Raw genomic sequence first — 27,953 nt, forward strand, 5'->3', positions numbered from 1 at the left:
AAACCCTAAACCCTAAACCCTAAACCCTAAACCCTAAACCCTAAAACCCTAAACCCTAAACCCTAAAACCCTAAACCCTAAACCCTAAACCCTAAACCCTAAACCCTAAACCCTAAACCCTAAACCCTAAACCCTAAACCCTAAACCCTAAACCCTAAACCCTAAACCCTAAACCCTAAACCCTAAACCCTAAACCCTAAACCCTAAAAAACCCTAAACCCTAAACCCTAAACCCTAAACCCTAAACCCTAAACCCTAAAACCCTAAACCCTAAACCCTAAACCCTAAACCCTAAACCCTAAACCCTAAACCCTAAACCCTAAAACCCTAAACCCTAAACCCTAAACCCTAAACCCTAAACCCTAAACCCTAAACCTAAACCCTAAACCCTAAACCCTAAAACCCTAAACCCTAAACCCTAAACCCTAAACCCTAAACCCTAAACCCTAAACCCTAAACCCTAAACCCTAAACCCTAAACCCTAAACCCTAAACCCTAAACCCTAAACCCTAAACCTTAAACCCTAACCCTAAACCCTAAACCCTAAAACCCTAAACCCTAAACCGCAGTTGAAGCCCTTCCATCTACCCTGCTTAAACGCCCCGCAGCCGCAGCCATTTTCTGAGTCGCCGGCGTCCTAATGGCCTTCAAGTGTGGGGGAAGTCTGACTCGAGAACTTAGGTCAGGTGTACGACCACAAGGACGGGCTATGCGCAGGTCGCTGGGACCAGCCTTGCCACGGGGTTACTGCTGAGTCTGCCCCCGAAAACTGGTCCCGAGGTGAAGTCTACGCAGCACGTTTTGTGATCAGAGGAGTCGCCAGCGGAGCAGCAGGCACCGTGTTTTAGATGTGTCGGCGGGTAGAATGATGGGCGGAGCAGTGACCAGACCGCCGAGACCACGCATCACTGCGTGATCGAGGTATGTATGACATCGCCGAGTTCCGCGCTCTCGTTTCTGTTGTCCGGGCATGCCTCAACGTGAGACTTAATGGCACCCTATCCGACTGACAGTAGAGTGCCGTCCCCTCTTTGTGCAGAAGCATTGACAGTAGCTGTTGTGCTTTACCAAGCACACAAACGACTGCCGCGGCGTGAGTCACCCGGCACTGCATTCAAAGGTCGGAGTCCTAACGTGCACGACAGTGACACAAAATGAGGAGTGAATTGAGATTTAGGCTTTCTGAAGCGTGTCTCTGAAGGGAATGCGTGGTTCTTTGCATTTCCGTCGCTCAGTGTATCAGCGATATTAGCGCGACGATGATGTTGTCTGCGAGAGGAGGCAGGAAAGGGGAGGCCGCGGAGACCGCGCAAAACAAATTACTGCGTCAGAACCACGTAAGACGGTTGACTGGGGACCTCTCGCGCCGTCACAGTTCTGGATTACCGGCCCGCTCTTGAAACCCTCTGGCTGGAAATTTGCTCCACTCTCAGAAGTCGTCGCCCCTTATACGCCGCCGCGTTGCTCGTTGATCAACCCCGCACACCGCTAAGGAGCAGCCACTTTTCTCGCTCGTTTAGATTTTCACTCCGACACCGGCCTCGATTAACAACGCTGTTGATACTGTCACCTGTTGCTTCACGACAGATTTTGCATGCGATTCAGAAGCCGTCAGAAGCTTCCTGGGTCCCCAAGAGTGTGCATGTGACCTCAAACTTCCGGTTGCGCGACCTTGACAGCTCCGCAGAACCCACGTTCGGAGGCTTGGCTGGCTCCCCGTCACGATCCATCAACCGACCCTCAGAATCACTGTCCGCGTATGCGCCGGCCCACACAAAGACATCATGTCCAGGTGGGCAGACTAGTTCCCCTGCCCTTATCGGGATGAGCAATCCACTGTTCAAAAGCGCTGCGCGACCCAATGCGACTATACTCATGTGGTCTTCACACCCCGCCCCGCCGGTGTCTGGCGCATCCCAGCTGAGAAAGAACAAGCAAGCCAACGCACGTACACACGCACCAAAGAGCATGCTCGCTTCCATTCATACAGGTTAAAAGCTGGCCTGCATGATGCAGTCGCACTAATGACATGCGTTGGCTTTGCTCGCACGAATACCTTCCCGGGCAACTTCGTGTCCAGAGATAAGGAGGACGAAGTCTGCCACACACAAGCAGCAGCGAAGCCAAAGCCTTTGCTTCTTGGGTAGAGGAATGCTTTCTCTCTCTCCATCCTACCTGAACAGTCAACATACAAAAGCAGCCCGCGAGAGACCCCAACGCCGGCGTGCAATACTTACTTGTCTGGAATGATACCCTCGAAGACTTCACGCACCACCGCACCTCCTTCCTCCCGTTCAGAACTCTCATGGTCGTATGTCTCCTCCACACTCGCCTTTCCGTCAGCAGCAGATGCCTCTAGAAAGCTGGTTACCATCCGGGGAGCTATCACCAAACCAGAGTCTGGGGCATGGACAGAGCAGTGAACTGCACCGGCCTGAATCGTCGCCAGCTGTCGCTTGAAGGCCTGCAAGCACCGGGGGACACGCCAACGCATAACCTGAACGGCGTCCTCAATCCTCCGAGAGACCACGGTACTGCACCAGGTAAAACAAATCAGCACGCGCCAAGGCAGAAACTTCGTCTTTTCGAACTGTCGAAAAGCGAGTGTTCGACTCCGCAGGTAGGCGGAGACGGTTCCAGGACCTCTACACCTACATAGACACAGTTGACGCTACGGCAGTGGCGGCAGGTGCGGTGCTGTTGTGCTTGCACGTCACGCGCGCTCAGCGCGACAGCGCACTAGGCACGTACCTCTTCGAGGGGTCTCAACAGCGGGCCGACGTTGCCGCCTGGTCCTTTTTCTATTTTAACGGAAATTGTCCGTCGCCTCTGCGAGTCAGCACCACGAGTGAGACGCGCACGCTTACGATAATCATCAAAAATGTGGCAGTGGCCCTATGCACCTCTACAGGATCTTTCAGGTCAAAAGGGAGAGGGCGTAACCCGACGTGAAGCCTTCTGAAATGTTCGGCGACTCGCGATCAGCTTCCGCCACACTCTTAGATATTGCCAAAAAGCCAGCTGGAACCCCCCGCACCGCATTTCGAATACAGCCGCAGAAGCCGGGACCACTGCTAGATGGTCCTGACGAGTGTGACAACAGTCATACCGCTATCGCCTTCCTCTTTCGTTCCTCTTGCAGTGTCTCTTTTTGTGACGCAATGCCAATGGAGCTAAAGACCAGTTTCCTCGCACGGCCTCCGCCCCAGCCTCCGCCGTCTCTGTGCTCATTTAATGCCACTGTTTGATTATAACCGAAATCCACCCGTTGCCCTCCCCTGGATTCGCCGCCCAATCTGCACCGCCTGCTATTTTTTCCGTCCTTCGTTTCACTGTCAGGCATTTGAAACCGTGAGTCCATGCCGGCGTGTTCAGCTTGATAAGCATCTAATGCATCACAGTTGGCGTCCTCCTGTGTCTCGCCCGCGGGAGCGGTTAGAGAAAGAAAAACATCGGGGGTAAATAGCGTCGTTTTCGCATGCGCCGGCATGTCGTCTGGACCTTCGTAGGTGTGCTCAAAGTAGGTGTTGTTCCAATCCTCGGGGACAACGCGGCTCATGAGAGGCTCCAATGCTCTTAAACAGGATCTCCCTGTCACAGAGAGTGAACAAGAAGTATGGCGCGTCCAAATATGCATCAACCACGATTCCTTTCTTCCTTCGAAATCGACGTTGTCGCTTCTCGACCCGGACTTTTCCTCCGTGAGGAGAGAGGCAGCGCACGGGGAGGACATCGCAGACACAATTTGCGCCAACTGAAAAAACAGAAACAGCACGGAAGATTGGAGCTGGGAAACTCTAAGCTGCAGCATCTGCGACCCTTTCCAAACGGCATGCAGGCTGAATGAACAAACCCTTCGCTCCACTCGCCGTGCTGAGCGCTGACACTTGACAGGACGCTCGCTGCCCCTCCCCCCACCCCGCCAAACAGACGCAAAATCCTAGACCGAGCAAGGCACAGTGAGAATGTGCATCCTGTCGCATGGCTTTCTGTGTCGACTTGCCTCGCCGCTTAAGTCGTGGCAGCCTCTGATCTTTGCGTGGACCGTTCGCTGCGTCTGATGAACAGAGGGAAGGAGCGTTAGAACAAGCTCTACAGCGCCACCTCCGTCTCGCCCGTCAATCAAGTAAATTCCTTGCCAGGTGCCCATTGCCAAACCTCCGAACGCGCCTCCGACGGGAACTCCGGTGCTTCGTCCCACGAGGAGCGGCCAGACGACCTCGCTGGAGAACCGCGTCTTCGCTGAAAAGAACAGCAGGAAGCGAAGCGACGCACTGCTGCCGCAGAAACCCTTCGACATCGTCTACCTGCGTCCTATCTATATGCCGCAGCCGGTGTCTGTGTAACGGCAGCGGACACGCAAAGGATCCGTACACGGGCGCTGCGCAGCCCTGGGCACGTACGCGGACTGCCACACTTCCCTTGGAGAATCCAGCCACGTCGCGCACAGAAACAACGGGGCGGAGAACAAAGCATTCGAGCTGCAGTCTCTGAACTCACAGACACTACCACCATACCCGCTGCTCTGAGACGCGAGAGGCGCCTTCCGCCGACCGGCAATTGACTCCGGTTTCATGTCGCAGTTGCAGACTCGTATGCTCGCCCGAAGAACCGCATGCCTCCATACCGGTCAGCAAGTCGAGCGTTGTCTTCAAGTCAACGCGCACTGTGGGGTCCGCGTTTTCGTTGACAGAGATAGCCACGCCGGGAGAAGAAACCGCAATGAGGGCAACCCAGCTATCTCCCTTGAGGCCATCGCCTCGTCTTCGCCGAGGCGCGGAGGGGGGAGCGCCGCGGGAGACCACCTCCACGAGAGCCTGCCGGAGCTTCCGAATTTCTTCCTCGATGGTCCCTCCGAGGAGGTGGCAGCCGCGCGAGGGCGTGGAGACGCGGACGACGCTCTGCGCGAAGGAAGACCGCGGGAACAGAGCCGCCGACGGCGGCTTGCGCGGACCCATGGCGGCACGCTCGCAGAGTCTGCGCGCAGGAGACTGCAGAGGAAGCCGGTGGTCTGAAGCCGCCGCCCGCACGAAGAAGGCATGCAGAGGAATCGGCAGCGATCCGCGGACGCGCGCACCACCCGTGGGAGAGCGTAGCAGAGAGAAGCAGGAGCAGAGGAAACCCAAGCATGAAATGGCGAATGGAAGAGGACGCATCTGAAACACTCAGAGGAAATGCCGTCAGTCCTAGGTTGAGTGTGCACGCAGACGCGAGAGTTGCGAAGCCGCAGAAGGGGGCGGAAAATCCACGTGCGCAGACCAATCGCCCTCGTAGGCCGGAAGACACGACCGGAGCCGAACTGCTGCCAGTAGACACTGCCCTGGTAACAAGACACTGGCGCAGCTCAAAACAACGGACGCGACGCGGGGAGAGCGAGAGGCCGAGCCCTGGTCCGATGGCGCAGAAATTCAAAAAGCTCCCGAGAGAGCTCGCCCGTTGGGGTCGGCGCAAGCGATCGCCCCTGCTGCCCTCAGTCACGGTCCTGCCCCCTCGTGGGGGAGTGTGTCAAGCTCTTTAGCCTGCGACAGCCGCCTCGGGCCTGTTCTCCGCTGCATGGGGTTTGCAGGAAGGGTTGTCGCGCCGCAGTCACCGAGCTCGGAGCGCGAAGCGGCAACAGAAACGGAGAGGAGCCAGATCCAGAGAAACCCAGTTCCACGTGGGAAGCAAATTTGGGATGCCGTTTTTGAGTTGGCGCAGGCGTAGCAGGGCAGCAAACAGTCAAGAGGAACGCGCAGGGGGACGAACAGGACGTCCATTCCACACCGCAGGACCCTCCCGCCCCCCAGGAGTGGCAATGGAAAATAGGGGGCGCGCCAAAGAAAGGCCCGCAAATACGGGAACAGCGCCAAGGCACAGGCGAAGAATTCAGCTGGATTTTCGGTGCCTGCAGGCGGCGATGCCTGATATGCGTGTTGCGGTGCTGAGAGAGATGAGAGCCCCGTTGCAGAAAAGCTCACGCAGCGCGCGCCGTTCACGGGTGCCTTGTGTGCAGGCGACCCCGTCTTGTTGTGCTCACGCAGCATCCAAAAGGAAACGCACGGTATACGGTCGAGAAAACCGGAGCAACTGACGGATGAAGACGAGACAGAGACCGGGTCGCACAAAAAAACTGCCGCGGTTCTGCTCGATCTGCGCAAACGGTCACACTAGCATACCATGCGCGCGCATGCGCATCGCAACACTTTTTTCACGACGGCAAAGCCTTGACAGTGGGCGTTCGTCCAGCTATCTAGCTACGTGGATTTTCGGGTCTCAGACCCCAATCGCTCGCTTGCGCACATCAGGAGATTCTTTCTCGGGGAAGGCTGCAGAGGAAGGCATTTTTCTGCTTAGACGCCACCTCGCCACTATGACCATCTTCCTCCCGTGGTTAGTTCGTCCAGGTTGTCATCTGAGCGGACTCAAGTACTGCCTCACACAGGTACATGAGGACACCGCATGCCCTCTCTTTTTCTCGTGATATGCACGCAATCCGTAATTCCTGTCGGCGCAAGAAACCTTTTATTGTGAACCCCTTTCCATGCTGAAACGTCTCGCCTCCCCGCCTCGCGCTACCTTACGTAGTTGCAGTCCCATTCCGCGCCTGATCGCCTCATTGCCCCCAAGCCGCGTCGCTGTCTGCAACGATTCAGTCGTTTCTTGAGTCTCACCCACATTTGTGCGTGTACGTATTTTTTCGAAGCCTCCCTACTCAATGGCTATCCCTGCGTCGCTGCCTTTATTGTTGGCCGCGTGAACGCCTCTACTCTCCGTGACAGCTCCCGCTGATCGCCTCTCCTGTCTCGGATCTTCTCACACCACACGGTTCGTCTGCTCAGCTCTGTCAACGACGCGTTGGTCATCCGCTCACTGTCCTACCTTGTTTTCGTCCACGTCAGGGACTTTCTCCCGGGGTGGTTGGCGGCGTGCTTCCCGTGTTTAAGGCGGTCTTCGGTGGCGCGTGTCACTCTCAGTTCTTGACTGCTTGCCCTCTAGTGCGTGAACAGCGAGGCGCCTTCTCCAATGCTCGGCACGGGGCGCGCTCTGGTATGGCTTACCTCATTAAGTGCTCTTTCTTTTAACACGTCTTTTTGTATCTTTTGCACAGATATGCATCTCGGGAAAGCCAGGGTTTCATACCGTAGAGGCTGACTCAGTAACATCATTTCTATTCCTAGATTCAGCTCCTGCACAGCGTTGGATCTGCATCGCTTCTCTGCCCTGCTGAAAAGTTGTCTGGAAGCATAATCTCAACCGTCAGTCTTCCTCGTCTCAGCCTCTCTCAGCCACGTCCACAGGGCCCGCTGCAACTTCGTTTTTCTCGCTTTTTATTGTCCGTCCCTCTTTTCCGCAACCATGTGACACCTCTTCCGTCATTAGCTGCGCCGCGCTTCATGTCTCGAAAGCGTATTTTCTTTTCCCCCTTTCTGCGTACTGTCTCATTTCATCTCCCACCCCAACGGCGCCGCTCCCCCCCCCCCCCCTCCTTCCCCCCGCTTCGCTGACTACCTACCTGTTTCCTTCACTTGCACCGCCTATGGAGTGCGCCGGATCTGCCCTTCCGTTCTCCAGCTCCCTTCGTTTGGTGATAGCGTTTGTCTCTTGAGCTTCGGAGTCCGCCCCTTCTGTGGATTTCTGAGCACTCTCATTGCTTTTTTGTGTGGGCGCGTCGACTGCTGACCATGTCAAACTCGAGTGAAGCGGAGACCACGGCGGGAAGGGGTCGCGGTCCTGGCTTTTACGATACCCAGAGCGTTTCGGAGGGCGGCACGGCGGATTCGTTTGTGATTCGAAACGTGCACACGAAACGGGAGCGTGCGCGCAGAGGGGAGGACCCCGACGCAGGCGAGCGCGGTTTTTTCCAGACTTTCTTTGCCAGCTTCAAGCAGTGTTGCGCCCCGAGCACCCGGAAGAACATGAACTGGAAAGGCAGCCAAGGCACCGGCGCTGACGGCTTTGGACGGAAAGGCGCCGGCGCGCTGCAAGGTCGAAGCGCGACGAGCCATCTCCTTTACGGCGGCAAGCGCGCGGCGACGTACACTGACGGATCGAGCTCCAGCTCGAGCGTCACGCGCGGGAAAACTGAGGGCGGAACCCTCAACCGCAGTCAAATCGATGACAAGTTCCAGCCCGCCGGGGTCTCCTGGCGCATCACCGACGCCACTGGTGCGAGTCGGACTGTGGTCCTCACCTCAGCGCAGGCAGCCTGGGCAGCCCTCGTCTGGTGCGTCCGCCTCGAAAACAGCGAGAGAATGAGCGGACGAATGGTCGCAGAAATCCTCCTCGGCGCCGAGCAGCAAAAGCGGGAACTCGACCTCAACTTCTGCCTCCGAAGCACTGTCCAGTTCCAGTCTATCGAGCTGCTTCGGAAACTCGAAGGGCGCGTGATGGAGGACCTTCTTGGCGACTTCTCTGGCACGCTAACGGATGTCGTTCGCGGAGCCCACAGCGAAGGGGCGGACGCCAGCACTGCCGGCGTATACATGATCATCTCGAAAGTACGAGTCCTTGGATTATACGCGAGGAAACAGGGAGAATTCGTCGACCTTGCTGTCTTTGATCCTGCACCGAGTGAAGAGGATGACTTTCCACCCTGCTTCGTCGGCTTCAGAAGGTAACCCAGACATGTGCCTGCATGTTTAGAAATGGCAAATAAACGACGCTCCTCGAGGGCGTCTTCCGCATATCGGATACAGAGCCATAGGATCCCAAACAAGCAAACAGAAGTGAGGAACTCTCTATGGTGTCGGCAATCCGTACGATACGGTGCTGGCAATGTGGACCATCTGGGGGAAGTCAGAGAAACTTTCCCAGGTTTAGAACCCCATCTGTTGCAAAGCTGGTCGTGTCTCTTACAGGACAGCGTCCTCCCACGCAACGCGGTGTCTGTGATTCGCCCTCGATACCCGAAACTGTATGTGTGGTTTCATTGTTTCCGCGATTCATCCCTGCCTTATGCTAAAGCTGTACGCGTTCACGGAGACAGATGCAGTCTGTTTGACGAAGTAGGTGGTCTCCTGGCACGTGCGACGAATCCACGTGTGTTGGTTCGTCGTGTCCGTGCGTATGTACTGTTTCAGCTCCTGTTTTTATCGTCTTCTTCTGCCCTGGAGCTTCTGATGATCCGTTTGTTTCCTTCTGTTTTGGTCTGCAGCATGGAGGATCTACTGGATTTCACCGTCGAAACATTCAATCGCGATCCCCGAGTGAGTCCCTTTGGTGTCCGCAACCCATTCGAGGGACCCCGGCCGCCTGCGGTTGCTCTGCAGCTCTCTCCCTGTAACTAGGAGCGCTCTGCGTGGACTTCCGCGCGCACCGCTGGCGGAGGATTCAAATGTTGAACGACAGCACGCAGAGCTCATGCGTGACGGTGACGGTGGCGTTGCTGCATCTCCTCTGTGCACCTTTCTGGTCTCCTGAGTTATTATGTTTGTCCAGGTGAAACGTGCCCTCCAGGCAAAAATAACGGCCTTTCTATTCAGGAGCAAGCACACGTAAGTCTTGTTTTTCAGTCCCTGGAAATCGGGACTGGTATACCTGGCTCGTAGTAGTCAGATGACCAGACTCCTGAGCCAGACACTTCCACTGTCGAAAAAAACTGTTGGAGATGGAGCCAACTGACTGCACAAAGCGTTTTCGTCGATCGAACTGTTCTGTGTCTGTAGAGGCAAACTGCAGTGTTCGACATTGCGTGGCAGCTAGAATGCATGCCCTTCCGATTCTGTTTGAATACAGTTTGGAGTCACTCGCTTGGGGAAATGTGTATTGAGTGCTGGTAAGCATTTTTTGGCTTGATCTCTGCTGCCTCTTACTGCGGCAACCTTTTCTTAAAACGTGCTTTCGCTTCTGCTTCTCTCTCCGCCGAACGGACTTCCATCCCGTTCGCGGCTGTGTGACATCTCGCGCATCAGCAGGTTGTGTCTGGCTTCGTTCGCCCTGTCTCAGATACGGTCCGTCCGCCCGCCAGAAGGACTACGGCGCGCACAGACCTGTAAGACGTCATCCCTCTCCTGAACACGGCCATAAGGCCGCTGGCGATTCCGCAGCCCAACGGTCTCTCTTCCTCTCGCCGTGCTGCGTCCGCCACCTTGGCCTTCACCAGTTTGCAGGCCTATGCGTCTGCCTCTCCTCCATCACTTACCTTCTCTGGGTTGCTTCGCTCTCCGTTCGATGTTTACAGCGGCGTTTCTTGTTCTCCGCTCTATGCTATTGCTTGCCTTTTTCGTTTTGATGGCAAGCTCGTATCGCACGCACCGTGTGAGGGGGGCTGCGCAGGCCCGTAGTCCGCACCGGGTCGTGACGGGGAACTAGCGTCCCTAACTGAACCGTGTTTGGTAACAAGGCAGTAGTGAGCCGATATGATGATGCTCATGCAGTCCATCGCGTAGTTCACCTGTGTGTATGCCGCCACGTGCGCCTTCTCTTTTTCAGGTTGGCAGGGACGGTATGCACATTCTCGCTTCTCTGCGGCGCAGCAGGCGCCGCGCGTCTCCGATATGGATGTCGCTTCTGCTCCACAAAAACAGCAGAGCGCTCAGCATAGGGTTCCGGTGGATGACTCTTCTAGAGCAAAACTTTGTCTCACTCTCCTGATTGGACTGAACTTGCCTGCAAGGAGCTATGGCCACCCAGCAGCGGCGATCTACTCTAGATTGCTGAGGTCACTGTGCTGGCCCTGTGGCGTGCACGTGCCTTTTATGAGGAGCGCCGCTCGCCGTGCGCGTCGGCGAATATGTAATACCTCCTTATGCAGCTCTGGATCCGTCAAGGTTTTGTCTCAGTTCATTCGTAGAGCTGGCACGCAGTTCTAAATCCGTCACGGTTTTGTCTCAGTTCATCCGTGGAGCCGGTACACAGTTCTGCGAAATCGGTATCCTGCGGGGGGTTGCGTGAATTGCACCCTACCAAGCCACTCGAAAGAATGCGGACGCGAGTGTGGTCGTGTTGCTTTTGCCTTGTGATTGCCTGCAGACTGGATGAAGAAGGAAGGTCTCGCGCAGAAAGGTACGTCTTTTGCTTCAGCAATCAACAGTCAAATGGCGTCACCGCGTCTCCTGGATCGATCCCTTGTTTGCAACAGTTGCTCACACGCGTCCCAGCCGCCTGAAATGGATGCATAGAGTTTTGTGTCTGGTCCCGGGGCGCTAGCACAAATCAGCTCAGCGCGGATGTGGGAGTTGCGAATCATGTTTCGACGCTCGATGGCCTCTCGGTGGCTGTCCGCGAAGCGTGATTTCGAGGGTTGAGGACGGACGGGGGCCAGGCGGAAGACCAAGCGGGTGCCGGTTTGTTGGCCATGCGATCCAGCAAACATGGGGACGTCCTGCGTACAAGCGCAGGGATTCAACTCGTCTACTGCGTGTGAATGCCCTTGGCGTGGTCACGACTTATTACTTCGTACGCAGACGCCAGACGTACCCTTTTTCCTGCCTTTCGGTGTTATTCAGATCCGCGGTTTGAGGCCAAGGTCATGTATACGAACATGTACCGCGCGACGGAGCAATCGCCTGCAGACGAAAACATCTTTGCGATGTCAGTCACCAATCAGTCAGCTGCTGGCGCGGAGCGTGCTGCGGTTCGCAGCGCGGCGAAATGCGCGCCAGAAAACTTGTTGCGTCTGAGTATCGAGGGACAAAGTCACAGTCGACCGGTGCCGCTTTCTTCTGTGCTGTAGATGGCCTGTTTCACGTCATTTCTGAAGCTTTGGTTGCCAGCGCGAGGAGCGGAAGCCACGTGCACAACGCCCGGTTTGTAGCGTCTCGGCGCCACTGATTCTGTCGCGGCCGAGGAATCTAGAAGTAAATGCTGTCCGGACCGACGCTTTTGCCGCCGCAACCGCCCGTCCGAGTGAAAGGTAGATGGGGTGACCTATCCACCTCCATTCATTCCCTACTCATGCGTAATCTGTGGAGCTATCTGTTCCGTTTCAGGGAGGCTGGCACTGGCATGCAAATTGGCGACAATCGTGAAGCGAATGCGAGGAGCAAGTTCAGGAACCGGGACGAAGTGGTAAGGGCCGGCCTTGTAAAACGCATCAAAGCTCGCTCTGACTGAAGAATAGTGATTCGAGATATTTTGGCGGGTTTCCGTCCAGGCAAAGAATGCAGAGGACCGAGGTGCTGCTTCTCCCCCGAAACTTCTGATTGCTCCATCTATCCATTTCAACCGCGACATGCGCGTTGTGTGTTACAGAGTACTGTGGCAGTCCCCCCATACACTCACTCTTGGATCGGCGGTGCTTCAAAAGCGACTCTAGGGACATACACCGTCTCCGTCGGAATGGCTCCCTACCTGGATAGGTTTCACAAAGCGATACTCCACGTGGCGGCCGCTGCAGAAGCCGCTTTGGCAGGCACTGCCATAGCTACACGAAGTCCTTGCGCGTTAATCCCTCGCGTCGCCTAACTGCAGACACGCGTTTTGTACTATGTTGTCTTTTGTCTGGGTCCGCGCTGTTTTTCTTTCACTGCGCTCTGCAGGAGGACGACGATGAGGCGTCGTTCGGGCAACCTTGAACGAAATGACGGCGATGTCCGCAGGGACTGACATGTGAGGCCGACGACGCTTCCACCCGGGCGACGCTTGTCTGGACTCTTGGTGGTGTGAAAAAATGCGTGCCTTATGCGGGGCTGCTCCGCCGCCGGACTGCAAGCCTCAAGACTGCGAGACGTGCTCTGGAGGGAGATTAGCTGGTGGGGCGGCCCACTTCACTTCCTGGTGTTCACCGAATGTGCTGCATCTTCGCACTCGAGGGGGCGGAGTGCCAGGTAATTTTTATTTTCCATCGCTGATGTACAGCTGAATTTTGATAGCGGCTCTCAGCGAACTGGCCGTACACAACACAAATGTGCAAAGTCAACAACGGCTGGAACGTGGTACGGATATAGTGCCCTTTCGTGGGGGGTCGTGCTGAATAGTAAACAGAAATAAGTTTTCCACACGCCATGGTCGCGTGATGGGCGTGCGCACATGTGCAGGTATATTCAGTGGAACCACAAGCGCATTTTCACCAAGCTACGGCTGCACCGTAGCTTACCAGTACAACTCCTTCTCGAAACATGCCTTGACAGAGACGGTGGCGGTAGTTATTCTCGACTGGAAGCCGCGAAGCCTGGTTTGCACCATCCTTATTTGACATGTTGCAATAGTGTAATTGTTCACTGTAGGGAAAGCGGCCTGTCTTCAGGCCCTTGTACAGCTCGGTCGTGTCCTTTTCGACATCAGTGATTTTCATTTGGTCTTGGTTCTAATCAATGCCATTTTCGGTGACCCGCCGTTTGGTCTCGGAACAGCGGAAAGAAACACGTCAAAACTGCAATTCTGTCCTGGTGCTGTGGAAACTCGAGCGTTGTGACGCCAGTCACAACGCCGCGAGCACTCTGTGCCTGAGCACACCGAGCATTAGAGCTAGGATACATATTCCCCTTGGGCTCAAAACTTTATTGCTGATAGTCTTTTTTTTTTTACTTGCAGAACGCAGTGGCCGAAGTGAGACATTGCCCGTTGAGTCCGCTTAGACAAACAGCATACCCTAAACAGTCCAGTTGGATGCTGGCCTCCTCGAGCTCCCAGCAGCGCGGCCGAGCGGCTAAGGCGGGCAGATCCACGGGAGGGTCGTGTATGACTTGCACGTACGAAGGCGTAGGGACTTCTATCTCCTCTGAAGGATTCTCACGCCAGCAAACAGCACCAGGAATACATGGATGCCAGATCTCAGGCCGTGTGGTCATTTGTGGTGCGCAGAAACAGCACACAGCAGACAATACACCCCCTCACTGTCAAGCGGAGAGGTGTACTTCGCCTCACGTGAGCATCCGAATCCGGTTTGATCTTCGAGTGATGCGTGATGGGAGCCAAATGACGGCGAGAGTGCCACCATTCATCACGTGACAATGCATCCGTTCTTTGGAAGTCGAGCGTTCTCCCGTAGGAAGGCTCTCCCGAGCAGGCAGCAGCAGAGAGACTTGCTCCACAAGGGAACACGTGACCTGATGTACAAAACTGAGATTCAGCGGAGGACGTGTGTGGCGTGGCTAGAACCTTGTGATACGGGCTTGTGTGACTTACGCACCGATGTAATTCCGAGGAGCAACTGGCTCGTCGCGGAGGCACAGCAGTTCTGAGACGAAGGAATTGGCGCCAGAAAAGTCGACTAGAAAAAGCTGCTGAAGCGTTAGTGCTTCTTCCGATATTTTTCTCGTACGTGCATTTGGACGAGCTTCTATTTCCCCATCAGGTCTATGACTTCTTCCATAGTTCCCCTAAAAGACGCATATTCTTCCTTACGACAGCAAACTGGGGTATACGAAAGAAAGACTGCGTTATTTACTTTTTACGATCGTGGGTCAAATGCACCCGGTCGAACTGTTCTTTGCTGAGTCTTAGCGGCAGGTCATGCACTCCTCAGCCGCCGCCCGGTCAACGTAGTCTCCGTAAAAGATACGCTCAAGAGGGGGGATAGGAGGATAGCTCACACACCGTAGACGTGGGCGTCCCGTAATTACAAAACAAGGAACAGTTATTCAGCCCCCCCTGTCCCACGCAGCGTGTACTGAGCGTGATCATTGGAGGTCCTTTACGGTTTGGAGGACACGGGGCTTTGACAAGCTCTCACAACGTACGTGATTTCTGGTGAAAGCCCCGGCCGTGCAAAAACTGAAACGGCTGCATAAGCTAAGGAGTAGCAGACATCGGTTGCAAGTCTCTCTTGCTCGTCGCTTGTCTACAGGGGTTCCGAGATTGAAAGACGACTGGCGGCAGTGTTCTTTCGACTAGTTTATCTGCTTGCGAGATTTGCAGTTTGTGCCCCTTTCTGCTGCGTCTGTACGCTAAACAAACCGTTGCGCAGACTCGGGGGGCACCCGCTCACCGAGAGCGCCCACTGACTCAAGCAGCCGGAACTGATGCGTTTACAGGCACACTAGACATTTTCATGGAGTGGGGCCGCTGTTCGCCCGGAAGTCCCTGAAAGCACTGTGCTAATTCATCGTGCTGGCTGGGATCTGACGAGGCAGTGCGTCTGCTGTGGTGCGCCCGGACGCCCTCATAAAGACAATCGCTTCTTCTCGTGGCCTGTAGGCCAGATTTCAAGTCTTCTGTCACAATGACCGTGAAGCAAGCCCGGAACTGGCAGTATGTATTGGAGGAACGCGCATCTGGCAGTGGGAATTCCCCAACCATGAAGAACAGGAAAGGGGCGAATGATGAGCTCTAGCACGGGTTTCATAGGGATAGACACTCACGAGAAGGCAAGCACGACGATACATATGGGCACGCGAGAGGTATGCTTCAAATGCGTTGACTTCAGCGAAGATAAACGCACGAAAAGCGAACATAAGAAATTCGATTGAGAGTGCCCGGGGCCCTCGTCGTCGAAAAATGGAGCAAGCAGGCGTTTCTGCGTCTAAGGTATCGTCCATAATCAGTCGGAAAAACACTTAACTCTTAACCTTTCCTAGCAGAAGTTCCGGCATCTGCGACAGTGCCGCATGCCATCGCTTTGCACGCCAGCAAGACCTCTGCAAACGACGCCCAACCTCCAGGCAAAGAGCTCGGTATTCTGCTTTAATTCCCCGTGGTAATCACAGTCAGCAACTCAGAGTGATTATCTCTGAGACAGAATTACAGCGAGTGCCGGCTCGACACTACCACCGCCGTGGACTGTACTGCGAAGCTTGCTCTGTTCGGCTGGTCTTCGTTGACTTTTCTACCGAGACTCGCCCGCTTACACCTATCTGGCTATCTACACTCTCTTGGTCTTACTCGTGGGCTTGGATCGAGGCGACCGCCGCCCGTGCTGACGCCTAGGTATCCATAATCCCACGCCGATGCAGCAACAAACACAGTTTGTCTCTGTCTCCTCTCTAGTTACTAACCCGTCGACAGCCCGCGCGCCATTCTCACCACACATCTAGAGTCAGCTCGCAGCGGCACGTGCTCGACTCGATTCTCTCGGCAGCTGCCGCCAGAGAGCGGCGCCGCACAGACTGCAGGGCCTTCAGCTGAGGTCTGCGTCGCCCTTCCAAACCCCGGGAGAAGGAGCGGAAAGATTCAGGAGGAGTCCCCCGAGGGCGTCTCCAGGCCTGTTCCGCTTTTTCGTCTCGCGCCACCGCTCAGGCGTTCTCTGCGCCCTCGCCGGCGTCTTCCCCCTCACTGCCTGAAAACGCTTGGTCTTCGTCCTGGTCCTGGTCTTTCCGCCGTCTGGGTTTGCTCTCGTTGGCCGCGAAGGCACAGACGAGCAGAGTCAGCGGGACGAACTCGGTGAGCAGGTACAGCGCGACGTCGAAGCTTTCCTTCTGCCTGGCGAAGAAAGAGGCCGGACGGCCGGATGGGTAGTAGTGAGGCAGAACCTGCGTCCCGACTAGGAGCAGGTACAACCCTCGCACAAGAAGCAGCGGAGGACACAACCGCGTCAGTCTCCTCAGTCTGTGCCACGCAGGCCCCATGTTGCTCTGCGCCTTCGGGGGGAAAAACCGCCACGCGGCAACCGTGGAAGACGCCGACGGCTCCAGCGCCGGAGACGAGCGCGCGAGTGCCGTCTGGGGGGAGCCGCCGGCCTCGCCCTCCGCGGAGTCCCCGTCCGCACCTCGTCCAAGGCGAAGAAAACGGGAAACGAAAGCAGGCAGCCACCCCTTCCGGTCCCCACGCCCCGCCGCTCGCTCCTGATCCGCAGCAGAGCACGCCGCGCACTGGTAGGAAGACTCCAAGGGGAAACCAAGAGGGAAGTCGGGAGCGCGAACGTAGTCAAAGCCTCCGTAGGCGAGCGGGGCGCCGCGATGTTGCGTCTCGTCGGGCGCATAAAGCGACGGCGGCAGCACAGGCGGCCGGTAGACTGCGTAGGCGTCTCGGGTCGCAGCCCCAGGTGCACCGAAAGAATAGTGCGGAGGCGCAGGCAGCTCCGGGAAGCCGCGCGCAGGGCAGTAATACGCAAACGACTGGGACAGCGCCTCGCCGGGCAGCGGCCGCAGCAAGACTAGCGGCGAGGACGTGCACAGCGACGACTCCCGCGCGCGCAGCTGGCGCAGAACGCGTCTGCCGAAGAAACTCCACGCGGCGGCGAGGAGAGTGAACGATATCCCCAGCAGAATCGCTGAACACCTGAGGGGACGCACACGCACGCCAAAAAAGAATGCGGAAGGGACGACGGGCACAACGAGGCGGGAGATCCGCCCCCCCCCCCTCCCCCCCGAGACTGAGACGCGACGAGGAACGCCTGCCATGACCTCCGAGCCAATCCAAACACGAGAGGCGCCGAGCAGAGGCGACAAAAGAAGTGGACGACGGGAAGGAAGAAGGCAGAGACGCGAAGGAAGCGACTTACGCGGCCCAGAAATCCTAGCAGACGCTAACTAACGGCCCACAGGCTGGCAAAGACAACCACAACCAGAGACACTGAGGGCACACAGAAGAGGGGGACCGCGGCAAATACCACGCGGGCGCGACAGTCAGGCCAACAGCACAACCGCCACGAAGCAGATGGATCAAACTAGGATGTAACCAAAATGCCGCGTGAGACAGGGACCTGTCCAGCACACGCGACACCTAGCGTGAACCAGGTCGAAGAGAAGCACGGTATTGTTCCTTCCCCTCGTAGCTGCCGGTGACCCTGTGTTTTAGCTTTTACATTGTCAGGCCCCGCTGAGGGCCGGTGGACCCACACGCCGATTCAGCACTTCGGGCTCCCCTTCCGCTTGCGCTTCTCTTTCCGTTTCTCTCTCGGTCCCGCGGGTGTGTTTTCTCGGTTTCCGCCTCGGAGAGGCGACGAGTCTCACCTCGCGAAGATCCGAGCCTCCACGCGGGTGTTGCGTTCGAGCGCCATGGCGGCTAGAGCGAAAAAAAGCAGCCAGACCAGGAAGAGGGAGACGTAGCTGGAGACAACCCACCACAGAGTGGCGTTGCCATCCAGAGAACCGGCGTTGTAGAGGTCGATCAAGAAGAGAACGAGGAGGCCGTACACGCTGATGCACAGCATCGGCGGCAGCGAGCGGATGACCGTCCGCGTCCACAGCGGGTGGGGCTTGAAGCAGAAGCCCGCAGGGGGCGGCGGCCCCCCGGACGCACCCGCGCCCCGCGGCCCGCCCGGAGCAGCGGACGGGGGCCGGCGGTAGTCGCGCGCCTGAGACATCACAGGCGGGGGGGCGACCACGGACGCCGCGAGACCTGCAGGCGACGCAAAGGCCGAAGCCTCACGGGAAGAAGCGTGCGGCTCCGCCGCTGGAGCGCCGACGACAGGAGTGGACGCGGGGGAGAGAAATGAAGGCGTGGGGGACACAGAAAGGCCAAGCCCGCCCGCCGCCGGAGCCGACGCGGCGAATGAAACGGAATATGGGGGACCCGCATGTTCGTGCTCTGCCTTTTCAGCGCTGGACATGCCCGTAACGCCAGCTGTGTGCTGCTCGCCATCACTCTCCTCGCGGTCTCTGCTCCCTCGCTCTCCAGTTTCTTCGTCTGGCGCGCTATCTCCCCCCGGTGCCCTTTCCTCCTTCCCCCCGTCAAACTGTCTTCTTGCCTTCTGTCTACACGGCCTGTCTCGACACGGGTAGCGCGATTCGACACTCTCCGCGCTCGGGGCGTCTTGAGGGGGGCGGCCGTGCGCTAGGAGGTTCCTTCGTCCTTCATGGCCGCCTCGGAGCTTGTCGCGTTCTGAGTCTCTCGCCGCGCCGTGGTTCTGTGTCGCTGCATGCGGTTCATACGGTGCGTCCTCGTTCGGACTGACATTGAGGACCCCAGCGTGTTTCAGCTGGCCAGGCCCTGTCTCCGCCCTCAGCGGCGACGTGTCTCTCAGGCCTGCCAAGCCTTCGAGGGAATGTTTGTCGCGCGGCGCCAACTCAGTGAATGACGCACCGCCGCCTGCCTGAGCAAGCGCGTGAGGAAAGACGTTCGGCCTTTCGCCGGGGAATTCCGCGACCGCGCCGCTGACCGCCCCCTCCGTCACGGGGTCCCTTCCGGGTCGCGCCAGCGAGAGAATGACGTTGTCAATTGGCAAAACCTGGCAAAAGAGGAGGACGGAGCGAAGAAGAGACGCGACAGTGACCAGGGAGAGGATTTTGGTGCGCATCGAAGCGCCGTCGAACACAAAGAGCTGAGCATAGGAGGCGGTTGCCCTTTCGCTGTCGGCGCAGGAAAAAATATTCAGGTACTTTCGCACCCGCCCGCCTTCTCTGCTGGAATAGTAGGGATGGGGGGACGAGGCCGGCACACGAGGGCCGCTCGGCGTGTCCCGGGACCCACTGCGGCGCAGCGGAGAGGGCGACGAGCTGGTCAGCGAGAAGGAGGATGAGGACGAAGAAAGCGACAGCGAGTCTTGGCCGGAGAGCGAAGACACCGACCCACGCTTCTTGCGGCACTGGGAAAATGAACACACAGCGAGAAGGAAGAACAGAAAACTCGCCAGAGCCAACAACCACGGCGGCGCCGGCGTGACCCAGACCACCGCCGGGCCTCCAGAATCAGGCATCGGGTATGACGTGGAAGACTGCCGTTTTGGAAAAGGAAGAAATCACGTGGAGTGCGCCAACCGCTGCCGCCAGCGCCGAGCCAAAGACAAGCGGCGACGAAGAAGGGACGTCACGAGGCAACACGGCGCAGGGAAACAGAGAATGCGAGTGAGAAATCAAGGGTGAAAGCGCCAAGAAGGTCTATGCGCAGAGGCGCCCGTAAACCGAGAACGATGCCAGAGAGGCAGCAATGGACGGGCACTACAGGGGGAAACAGTCAGCGGAGGAAAACCCGACACGAGAATGTAGTCGCCTCAGAAAGATGGTTGGGTGGAAGCGGGAAAATACGCGATGCAAACAGAACAGCAGAGACCTGCGAGAGTGTCAGGCCGCGGTGCCAGTCGAACTACAGCGGAAGCAAGGCAATCGCCTCTAGCGGACATCGCCGCTCGCGGGAAAGAGAGAACGCCGCAGGGCGAACGGAGCCTTCTTCAATTGGAGGGGGCAGGAATTTCAGATTTATGGACAAAGCGCGCTTGTGAAAGGGAAAAAAAGAGCAGAATTTGCCGACTGCGAAAGAACCGGCCCCGGCTACCCGCCAGGAATGGAGGGTGCTGCTGCCCGGCCCGTCCAGGCTTCCATAGCGCGCCGAGGTGCCCAACGCACGCTTGACAACATGAGGAGTCACTTGAAGGTTGAAGAGGAAGGAATCAAGTTCAGGAAAAGGGACATGCGGGGCCATGATTTTCAACCGGTGCGGCGTAGGAGGACCGCGCAGCTCAGTTTGACTGTTGCACACCGCTGGCTGAGAAATGCGGGCGAAAACGGAAAGACAGGAGAGAGACGAAACCCCTAGCCAACATACCACGGCTGAGCACTGCATACGAGGTTTCCTTCTAATGTGGAATTCTGTTAGGTGTTCCTTCCATCAGCGCTTGGCGGCTAATCCCGACGGACCGCCACACGGCGTGCCTATTCACTGGCACTCACGCATGCAGCAGATGCACATGCAGCGTTTGAGGGAGGCTACGCAGACGGTAGAGAGAAAGCGAGGCTTCTATCCTTTTTTGACGTCAGATCACCTCTTTCACGGACAATGCGGGGAACTACACCCCTGTCTCCAGTTGACCAGGCAGTATACATACACTGAAAAGCGCCGCCTTCGCTGAGACGACTCCTTTTCGGCTTTCGTGGCAGCTTCCGCTTCTTGTCTTTGCGGGCCAGACTAGCACACCACAAGCAATAACGAAGGCGATAAGGAATCGAGGACTTTTGTTATTTTTCTTCTGAAGATGCGGGAAGCAGGCGTTGTGCTGTCGCGTCTCACCTCTACGTGTACTTCCGTTTTCGCCGCTTTCCTCCTGTTTTGTCACCTGTCGGCGCTTCCGGTGTCTTGACTAGTGTCATCCTGCAGGGGGCCGGCGCCTGGCGACGGGCATGGCCGCTCGTCTGCGGAGTGAAAGCAGCTCTTCTCGATCGTCGTGATCCATTTAGGATCCCCGTTTCTCCGACTACGCACCAGTTTCCCTCTGCCCATTTGGCTAGTTCTTTTCTGCTTCCGTGTTAAATTCCCCGGCCCCACAGGGGACGAGGACCCCGAGCCGGTGCCGACGGGCCACGGGACGCAACTTCGTTGAAAGTCTTCCAACTTCTTCTGCTTCTGCTTGGCTGGCTTACCCTCGCCTTGCTCGTCGTTGTCCACCCGCCTCGCCTTCTATTTTTCTTTCCAGAGCGTCAGACCTTCCCGCGTCTCCAGCTCTGCCTGTCTTCTTCGCTCGTCCTCTGCGTGCCTCCTTCCCCTTTTATTTCACTCATTCTCTCTGTGTGGGACCCTGCTTCTCTTCGTCAAAAGTACTTTTCTATCTGTGTTTCGGAAAAGTCAAAATGGTTGTCCTCGGCCTCGTAGGGCCGCTACAAAGCGGCAAGACCTCAGTCGCGGAAATCCTTCGCGCCAAATACAACTTCACCGTCATCTACCTACCTAGCACTTCTCCGTACTCTTTGTCTCGTCAGTTCTCCCGGGCTTCTTCTCGCGCGGCTTCTCCTCTCTCGCTAACGCTCTCCGTCTCTCCTCCAGCCTTGCCATGTGGCATCGACGGCAATGAACGCGATGAGAGAGCAGGGGGCGACGCGCATGCAGGCGTACATTTCCACCCATTGAACCAAAAGGGGCATCGAGCATCGGCAGCTCCTGCAGCGACGCATTCAGGAAAGCGAGGAGACGAGGCCACGCGCAATCCAGAAACAACGAAAAGGGCAGTCAAAGCTTCACGCCTCCAACGGTGCACCGGAGATCCTTCACAGGTGTCCGAGGAGGGCCTTCCGTGCTCCACTGAAGGGGACGCCGCTTCTTCGTTTTTCAAGTGTCAGGGGCTCTCCTCAAAGGCGAGAACTTCGCTATCGCCGGCGGAGGACGCGCCGGCAGCAGATGGCGAGGCGTACACTCCAGGTGTACGTACGCCTCTCGAGCAGAGGCAAGAGCCGCATAACGACGCAGCCGTTGTAAATTCGTGTTCCCGAATGTGGTTCGCCGATGCGACGGCCGTTGTTGATTTTGGTGAGCCCCCGACTGGAGGGACGCTCTTTTCGACTCGTGCGGCGGTGGGTATTGGGGGATTCCTAGTCCCTTTGAAATATTTTTTTCTGGGGAGTATATACTACGAGTTGGACTACAGGTTCACATCTTGAAGAGTTTTTGCATCCCCTGTCTGCTCACCTGTTTCCTGTAAAAATTATGAGGACGCGAACTTGTTCTGTTCAGCCCGCTTCCACCGCCGGTCTCTGTGCGTGGCTTCTCTCTTTTGTTTTCTCATGTGAATTCTCTCTTTTCGCAAGCTCCGGCCGCTCGCCAGTGCGCGCATGAAGTTTTGTTCATCCTGCGTCAGTGGGACGCTCTGTCTCTCTCTGACTCGCTGCGGCGCTTGCGGTATTCCGTGCTTGCTGCGCAGTCACTGGACGGTGGAGGCAGCACTTTGTGATCCTCGGAATCTCGAGCTTGGAGGAGGTCCGGACGCTGCGGTAGGTTTCCTATCTTGGGTCTCACATGGCTATTCTCCTGTGCTCGCGTCTCGGGGTGTGCCGGCGAGGAGACATGTTCGCACCCTAAGCGCCTTGACACGGCGCAGCAGACGCCCAGTGGCAAGCTCGGAGAGGCCTCTACTTGTTCAGTGCATAGGCCAGAAAGAAGATGGAGAGTTTCTTTCGAGGCAGGGCGACGACCGAATGCCATTCTCTCTCCCCTCCCCGAGGCGCGAGGCCTCTGGCTCGTGTCAAGCGAGGCTTCAGGGTAACCCTTCGTCCTTCGCGACGCGTCGTGTTCGAGGCTTCCCTGGTCGGTGCGAGGCCGCTAGAGCGACTGCTGGTCTCAAGTTGCTCCAAAAGTTCTCTCTTCGCCATCGTAGCAGACACAAGGCTCTTCGCGAGAGTCCCGTCGGTCATCTCTCTGCCGATGTAGTGTGGAGTTTTTTTCGTCTCGCAGGAAACGCCCGTTCTTCGCTTTGGTGGCGGTCGACGCGCCCTTCGGCGTCCGCGTGGCACGCATGAAGGCAAAGGAGGGCGCCCAGTTTTCACTGGAGAGCATGTTGGAGCGGGAAGATCAAGTGAGACGCTGTCTTCTCCCATCTTCCACCCGTGGAGGAGCTAACACGGATGAACGTCCGGCGCGGCTAGCGAAACCGAGATGACAACAGATCTCGGATGTTCTGCTTCAGCGAGACGCGCCTGCGCATGATGCTCTGTGCGGCTGGTCCTTCGATGCAGCGACCTGCAGGGTTGCTTTCGCTTTGTTCGATTCGGGTTGACAGTTCTGGATCGCGGATCCTTTGCGCTTGGTTCAAGAACTCTTCGCGCCTGGTGACTAGGAGGCGTGTGAGGTGGAAGCTGGCTGGCCGCGTGGCGGCCAAGCTTTCTCTGAGGCCGTCTCTGACATGGAGCGTCAGGGCCCAAGGAACAGGCAAAGACTCTTTCTGTTTTCCCATTTCCCAGGGGTGCCTCTATGGGCAGTAGAGTTTCGTTTTGCTTTCCTTGCGTTCGCTTGGAAACGATGTGCGGTTCCTCTGGGGCCCTGCACAGGCTCACGCGCATCTTTACTTGGTACTCGTGTCCCCGCGGCGTTCTCTCGTCGCGTCCGACGCCAGCACGAATCATCGGCATTTGCTATCGATGCAAACGTGCTGTCGTTTGTCTTTCCTCAGCTTTGCTTTCGGTCTGAGGCGCCCCTCAGAGACTGTGCGGCTTCGCCGCAAGTCGACGGTGTCCGTGCCTGTAAGCCAAGTGATGCAGAGAAGTTGAGCGCCCCGATGGTCGCCTTCACAGGGGCAGCGCACCCTGCCGCGTCACATCCTCCACGCACTCTGTTTGCCTCCAGACGGTGCACGTCTTTCTTCGCATCTAAGGGGCAGATGGAGCTCGGCAATCGTGAGATGGTGGCCTGCGGAGTCTGCTCGTTGTTTTCTGCCTTCGCGTCTCTCGCCTGTCTCCAGCATCTGTTGGGTCTTCTGGGCCTTCAAACGCATGCGGTTCTGCTCCCGCTCTATATGTGTGCTTCGCCGTGGCTTCCGTGCATGCGCAGGCATGGCCGTTGCGGATGTGCACCTGACGGCCGATGGCGACTCGGATCTTCTCGAAAGGAAAATTGCAGGTTAGTGTGGGAATCGAGGGCGCGACGGGAGGAGGCGTCCTTCACAGAAACAAGAGTCTGTTGCTGCACCTCTCGGCCTGTCTCCCCCTCTTCCACTGCACACGAATCGTAGCGGAGACGTTCTCCCCTCGAGTCGCTTGTGTTTTTTCGTTTCAGATAGCGTCGCCGTCTTTCCTCGCGGACCTCAACTCCGAGGCTGTCGCCCCATTCCTCAATCCAGTCTGCAGGCGATTCTGTCTTGTTTTCTTTAGCGGCCGGATTCCTCAGCGAAGAGCTGGTGAGGCCTTCGTGGGACACGTACTTCATGCGACTCACCTACCTGGCGGCGACGCGCTCGAACTGCATGAAGCGCAGGTAAGCGGTCCCCGCAGACACGTGGGCGGAGCTGCAGAATCTGACTTGCCCTCGACATGGCGCGCGGCTGCGATCGCTGCCGCCCACGGTCGCTCAAGCGCTTCCCCTGCTTGCGTGTGTGCGTCTCTGCAGAGTCGGGGCCATCGTGGCACGCGGAAACCGGGTGAGGACTCTTGACCGGCCTGTACCTGCGTCGTTTCCGGCGTTTACGCGTTTCGTCGCCGTTTCAGTGACGGGGCCGCCCCTCGGGGGAGGTGGGGGGTGGGAGGCCGCGATCACCTGGGCCGGAGGCGGACTCGAGAAGCCTCTCAGCTGCTGCGTAGCATGCGCTGCCTGGTGTGTCTGTTCAACCTTTGACTGTTTGTGGGCTTCAGGTGATCGCTACGGGCTACAACGGAACGCCGTCGCAGGCATCGAACTGCAATGAGGGGGGCTGCGCGAGATGCAACGACCCTCGCGTGTCCCAAGGCCGGGAGCTTGAGGCCTGCGAGTGCATCCACGCTGAAGCGAATGCTCTGCTGGAGGCAGGTACGAAACGGAAATGTGCGAGATGCGTGTCGAGCCGTCCGCGTGTCGAATTCGTCCGCTCGCTCGCCCGGAAGACCTCTGTGCGCAAGGTCAGGTAGCCGAAATGCTTTTTGGTGGATTGCCGCGCTTGCTGCGCGCAGGCCGAGACCGTGCAATGAACAGCACGCTGTACGTCACTTGCCTCCCCTGCCTCGGATGCGCCAAGCTCGTCGTTCAGTCGGTAAGGGGCCCTCTTGGTCTGCTAGGCACTTCATCGCGATCATCGAGCAAGGATACAGAGAGGGGGGGGGTGGGGTAGGGACGGGCCGCCGCCCATCGAGCTCGCTCGACGCTGTTTGGTGTGGACGCACTGGCAGGCGATCCGAACCGTGGTCTACGCAGAGGAATACGACCACCGGAGTGGCGCTCTGAGTCTTCTCACACGGGTAAGACGCACTGAAGTGCGGCACGCGAGGATGTGAGCGGTGCGGTGTACTTGAGCTGACACGTCCGGAAAGCATGACAGGCGAGTCTGCAGCACTGCCTGTGCCTCCCAAACCGCTGCGTGTCTGACGAGGCAGAACTAATGTCTCGCTGTACTCGGGTTAACGTGCGTTTCTTTTCTGTCGGCATCCATCTGCCTATCCAGTGAGGCCTCCTTTGCAAAGGAGCCTTCTGTCCAAGCCGCAGGTTGTGAGGAAGGTGCTTCACTCTGTGACCTCTGGAGGGCGCAAAACTGCAGCTGCTCTAGTGGTGCAGGGAGCTGCAGCATTAGCTGAAGCTCACTCTACCTCGCCGTCGCTGAAATTGGCGGTTCGATTCAGGGATTCGCTTGGCTGAAGTAGAGTGCATCTTTGGTCCTTCACTAGCTGGAGTACAGATATGCCGCAGACGCACGCCACAGGAGGTTCTCTCAACATGGGAGTGCGCGAGATTGTCTTCGAAACTTTTTGGCAAATCTCCTTGCTTCTTGCTCCAAACAGGCCAAGAAGAACCCGCCTGTGCTTCTGTGCTGCGCGTGCCGCTCATTTTTAATTTTTTAAATATTTATGATTGAAGAAACGAACCACCTGTTGTCTCTTCTGCGCAGATGGGGGTGACTGTACGGCAGTTCTCCGAAGACCATCCAGGAGTCCCTGGAATGACAATCGCAGTCAAGACTTGCTGAGCGCGAGCATTCGAAGCGGCGATGACGGCATCTCTGCCCCTTTGCAACTCTAGGAGAGTCTTGCGTCGGGTGCGAAGCTATGATGCCACTGCTTGAAAACTCACGTTAGCCGGTGACACACAGACGGGAGGGAAGCAGGGCGACTACTTCCATTTCTGAGACCTTCAGATGATAAGCTTTCTCGATTTGCGGAAGAGTGTCATCCGTCCACATACGCGGCACTGTACCGCTTTGTCACGGATCGACCGTTCCCGCCATAGAAACAATGACTGCTTTCATTTGATAATACGTCAAGCAACGCATATGCATGCGACAGATAGGCTCTGTCCCCCACTCTCTGGAAATGATAGGTCGCCACTGGACTACCGAAGCCGTGAAACTTTTGCGGCCGCTTTCAGACCACAGCTGCTCTGCCGCGTTTGACACCCGCTGCATGAGGGGAGGGGCTCTCCGCATTCTAGAGTTTTGGTGACGAACTGTGGAATAGTCGAGCTCTTCATCAACGCTCTAGTTACCGTTAATAGAGTAGATTTGAGAAATAGGTGTCCAAGGGCAGCATGAACACGCAGCCCTGGATCCACACGAAGTTCACGCTTGCCTGCTCAGCCGCTCTCTGGCGGATGTGGTAGCTCTCTGCAATGCTTTTTCTTCGTGAAAGTTACGGCTAGACACTTGCACACGGCAGAGCATTCAGTCGCGTTTTTCAGTCCAGGTAGCAGTAGACGGCCGCCGACGCATGTCGACCCCATACGCCCGGCAGCGGTTCGCAGTGCTAAGCTAGCTACTTCGGGTGTGAGGACCCGCCCTCTGGCTTTACAGTGATAAAGAATCCCCCGGCAAGACGAACGTTCATCTCGCAGGCACGCCAACTTTGCTGCCATCGCACAACAGGAATGAAGACCGCCGTGCCGGTCCAGTGTGTACTTTGTCGCATGTAGTCGGCCTCCGCAGTTAGGGAAGACACGCAACGGAATCCACACCCGAAACGAATGCAGCACTCTTTCCGCGTGGGCCATAAACGTGCGATAAAAGTTAACTGCGGGGGTGGGAGACTTGTTAAGGAGCACGCCGTCAAGCAGCCTGTTAAGATGTCACGCTGGATGGCGCTCCCGTATTTCGCTTGCATGTGCTTTGAGGTCAGTTCTGGTGTGGAAGCAGCGCAAGAGTGCAGAGGGAGAATCTGCGTCCCTTGCTTCTCCAGATTTGCCGGTGTGTTTTTCTAAAAGAGGGTGACCACAAAGAAGGGAGTTAAACGGCGAGATCGTGGGAAAGCACACCAAGTTGTTAGTGTGTCTGCGCGGCCGCAAAGAGCACGGAGAGTCCGCTTTTTCTTTTCGCTGGGTCGGGCCAACAGAGCCCTCCACTTCCGTCGCCTTCTTTTCTCCTCGTCCGGTTTTTTCTTCTTCAGTTGCTTCGTTTGCCTGCCTTTCCACGTTGTGTCCAGGTGGCGCGTGCGCGACTTACCTCGAGATCCTGGTGAGCAGCAGCCGCCACGTTCCGCGTGAATGCCAACGAGCTGCTGCGCATGCCAGCATTACTTACCACCTGAGAAATCTGTCTCCTGCAAACTGCTCCTCTTTGCTCTGTGTGCGTCAGAGGAGATCGATGGCGGCAGACACGTGTGCCGCAAAGCCTGCTTCTCCCCTGCGTTCTTTTGCCCCCCCCTGACTGGGCCTTCTTCTGCTGTGTCCTCGGCGCTCGCCACCGCGCGAGAAGAGCTAGCCGGGGGGTTCTCTGGCGGAGTGCCCCCTCCGTTCGTCGGAAACGGAGTGCAGCGAGCACAGGAGAGGCCGGCGTTCGAGGCGCCTGCTCCAGGCGCTCTCTGAACTCGAGAAGGGTTCCTCTGGGCGGCGAGGCCTGCCTAGACCAA

General features: G+C 57.2%; 4 protein-coding genes across 4 annotated transcripts; 2 read left to right on the plus strand and 2 right to left on the minus strand.

The window, feature by feature from the left end:
- Positions 1 to 1,601: 1,601 nt before the first annotated feature.
- On the minus strand, positions 1,602 to 5,156 carry BESB_064410 (uncharacterized protein; the record flags this gene model as incomplete). Its single annotated transcript, XM_029364836.1, has 5 exons — positions 1,602 to 1,920; positions 2,238 to 2,464; positions 3,110 to 3,754; positions 4,159 to 4,242; positions 4,518 to 5,156. The coding sequence occupies 5 exons, from the start codon at positions 5,154 to 5,156 to the stop codon at positions 1,602 to 1,604; spliced, it is 1,914 nt and encodes a 637-aa protein (XP_029218419.1).
- Positions 5,157 to 7,661: 2,505 nt separating this feature from the next.
- BESB_064420 (uncharacterized protein) lies at positions 7,662 to 12,494 on the plus strand (the record flags this gene model as incomplete). The annotated part of the gene is made up of 8 exons (XM_029364837.1): positions 7,662 to 8,593; positions 9,134 to 9,185; positions 9,418 to 9,473; positions 9,925 to 9,977; positions 10,951 to 10,983; positions 11,427 to 11,511; positions 11,910 to 11,988; positions 12,459 to 12,494. The coding sequence occupies 8 exons, from the start codon at positions 7,662 to 7,664 to the stop codon at positions 12,492 to 12,494; spliced, it is 1,326 nt and encodes a 441-aa protein (XP_029218420.1).
- Positions 12,495 to 16,091: 3,597 nt separating this feature from the next.
- BESB_064430 (uncharacterized protein) lies at positions 16,092 to 19,435 on the minus strand (the record flags this gene model as incomplete). The annotated part of the gene is made up of 2 exons (XM_029364838.1): positions 16,092 to 17,076; positions 17,751 to 19,435. 2 exons carry the CDS (start codon positions 19,433 to 19,435, stop codon positions 16,092 to 16,094), a joined length of 2,670 nt encoding a protein of 889 aa, XP_029218421.1.
- Positions 19,436 to 21,299: 1,864 nt separating this feature from the next.
- On the plus strand, positions 21,300 to 26,083 carry BESB_064440 (cytidine and deoxycytidylate deaminase zinc-binding region domain-containing protein; the record flags this gene model as incomplete). The annotated part of the gene is made up of 11 exons (XM_029364839.1): positions 21,300 to 21,972; positions 22,364 to 22,433; positions 22,894 to 23,014; positions 23,609 to 23,678; positions 23,986 to 24,054; positions 24,306 to 24,408; positions 24,541 to 24,571; positions 24,783 to 24,936; positions 25,077 to 25,156; positions 25,293 to 25,361; positions 26,006 to 26,083. The coding sequence occupies 11 exons, from the start codon at positions 21,300 to 21,302 to the stop codon at positions 26,081 to 26,083; spliced, it is 1,518 nt and encodes a 505-aa protein (XP_029218422.1).
- Between the last annotated feature and the right edge of the window lie 1,870 nt (positions 26,084 to 27,953).

This window comes from Besnoitia besnoiti, chromosome VI (genome assembly GCF_002563875.1).
Source record: "Besnoitia besnoiti strain Bb-Ger1 chromosome VI, whole genome shotgun sequence".
Lineage (NCBI taxonomy): Eukaryota > Apicomplexa > Conoidasida > Eucoccidiorida > Sarcocystidae > Besnoitia > Besnoitia besnoiti.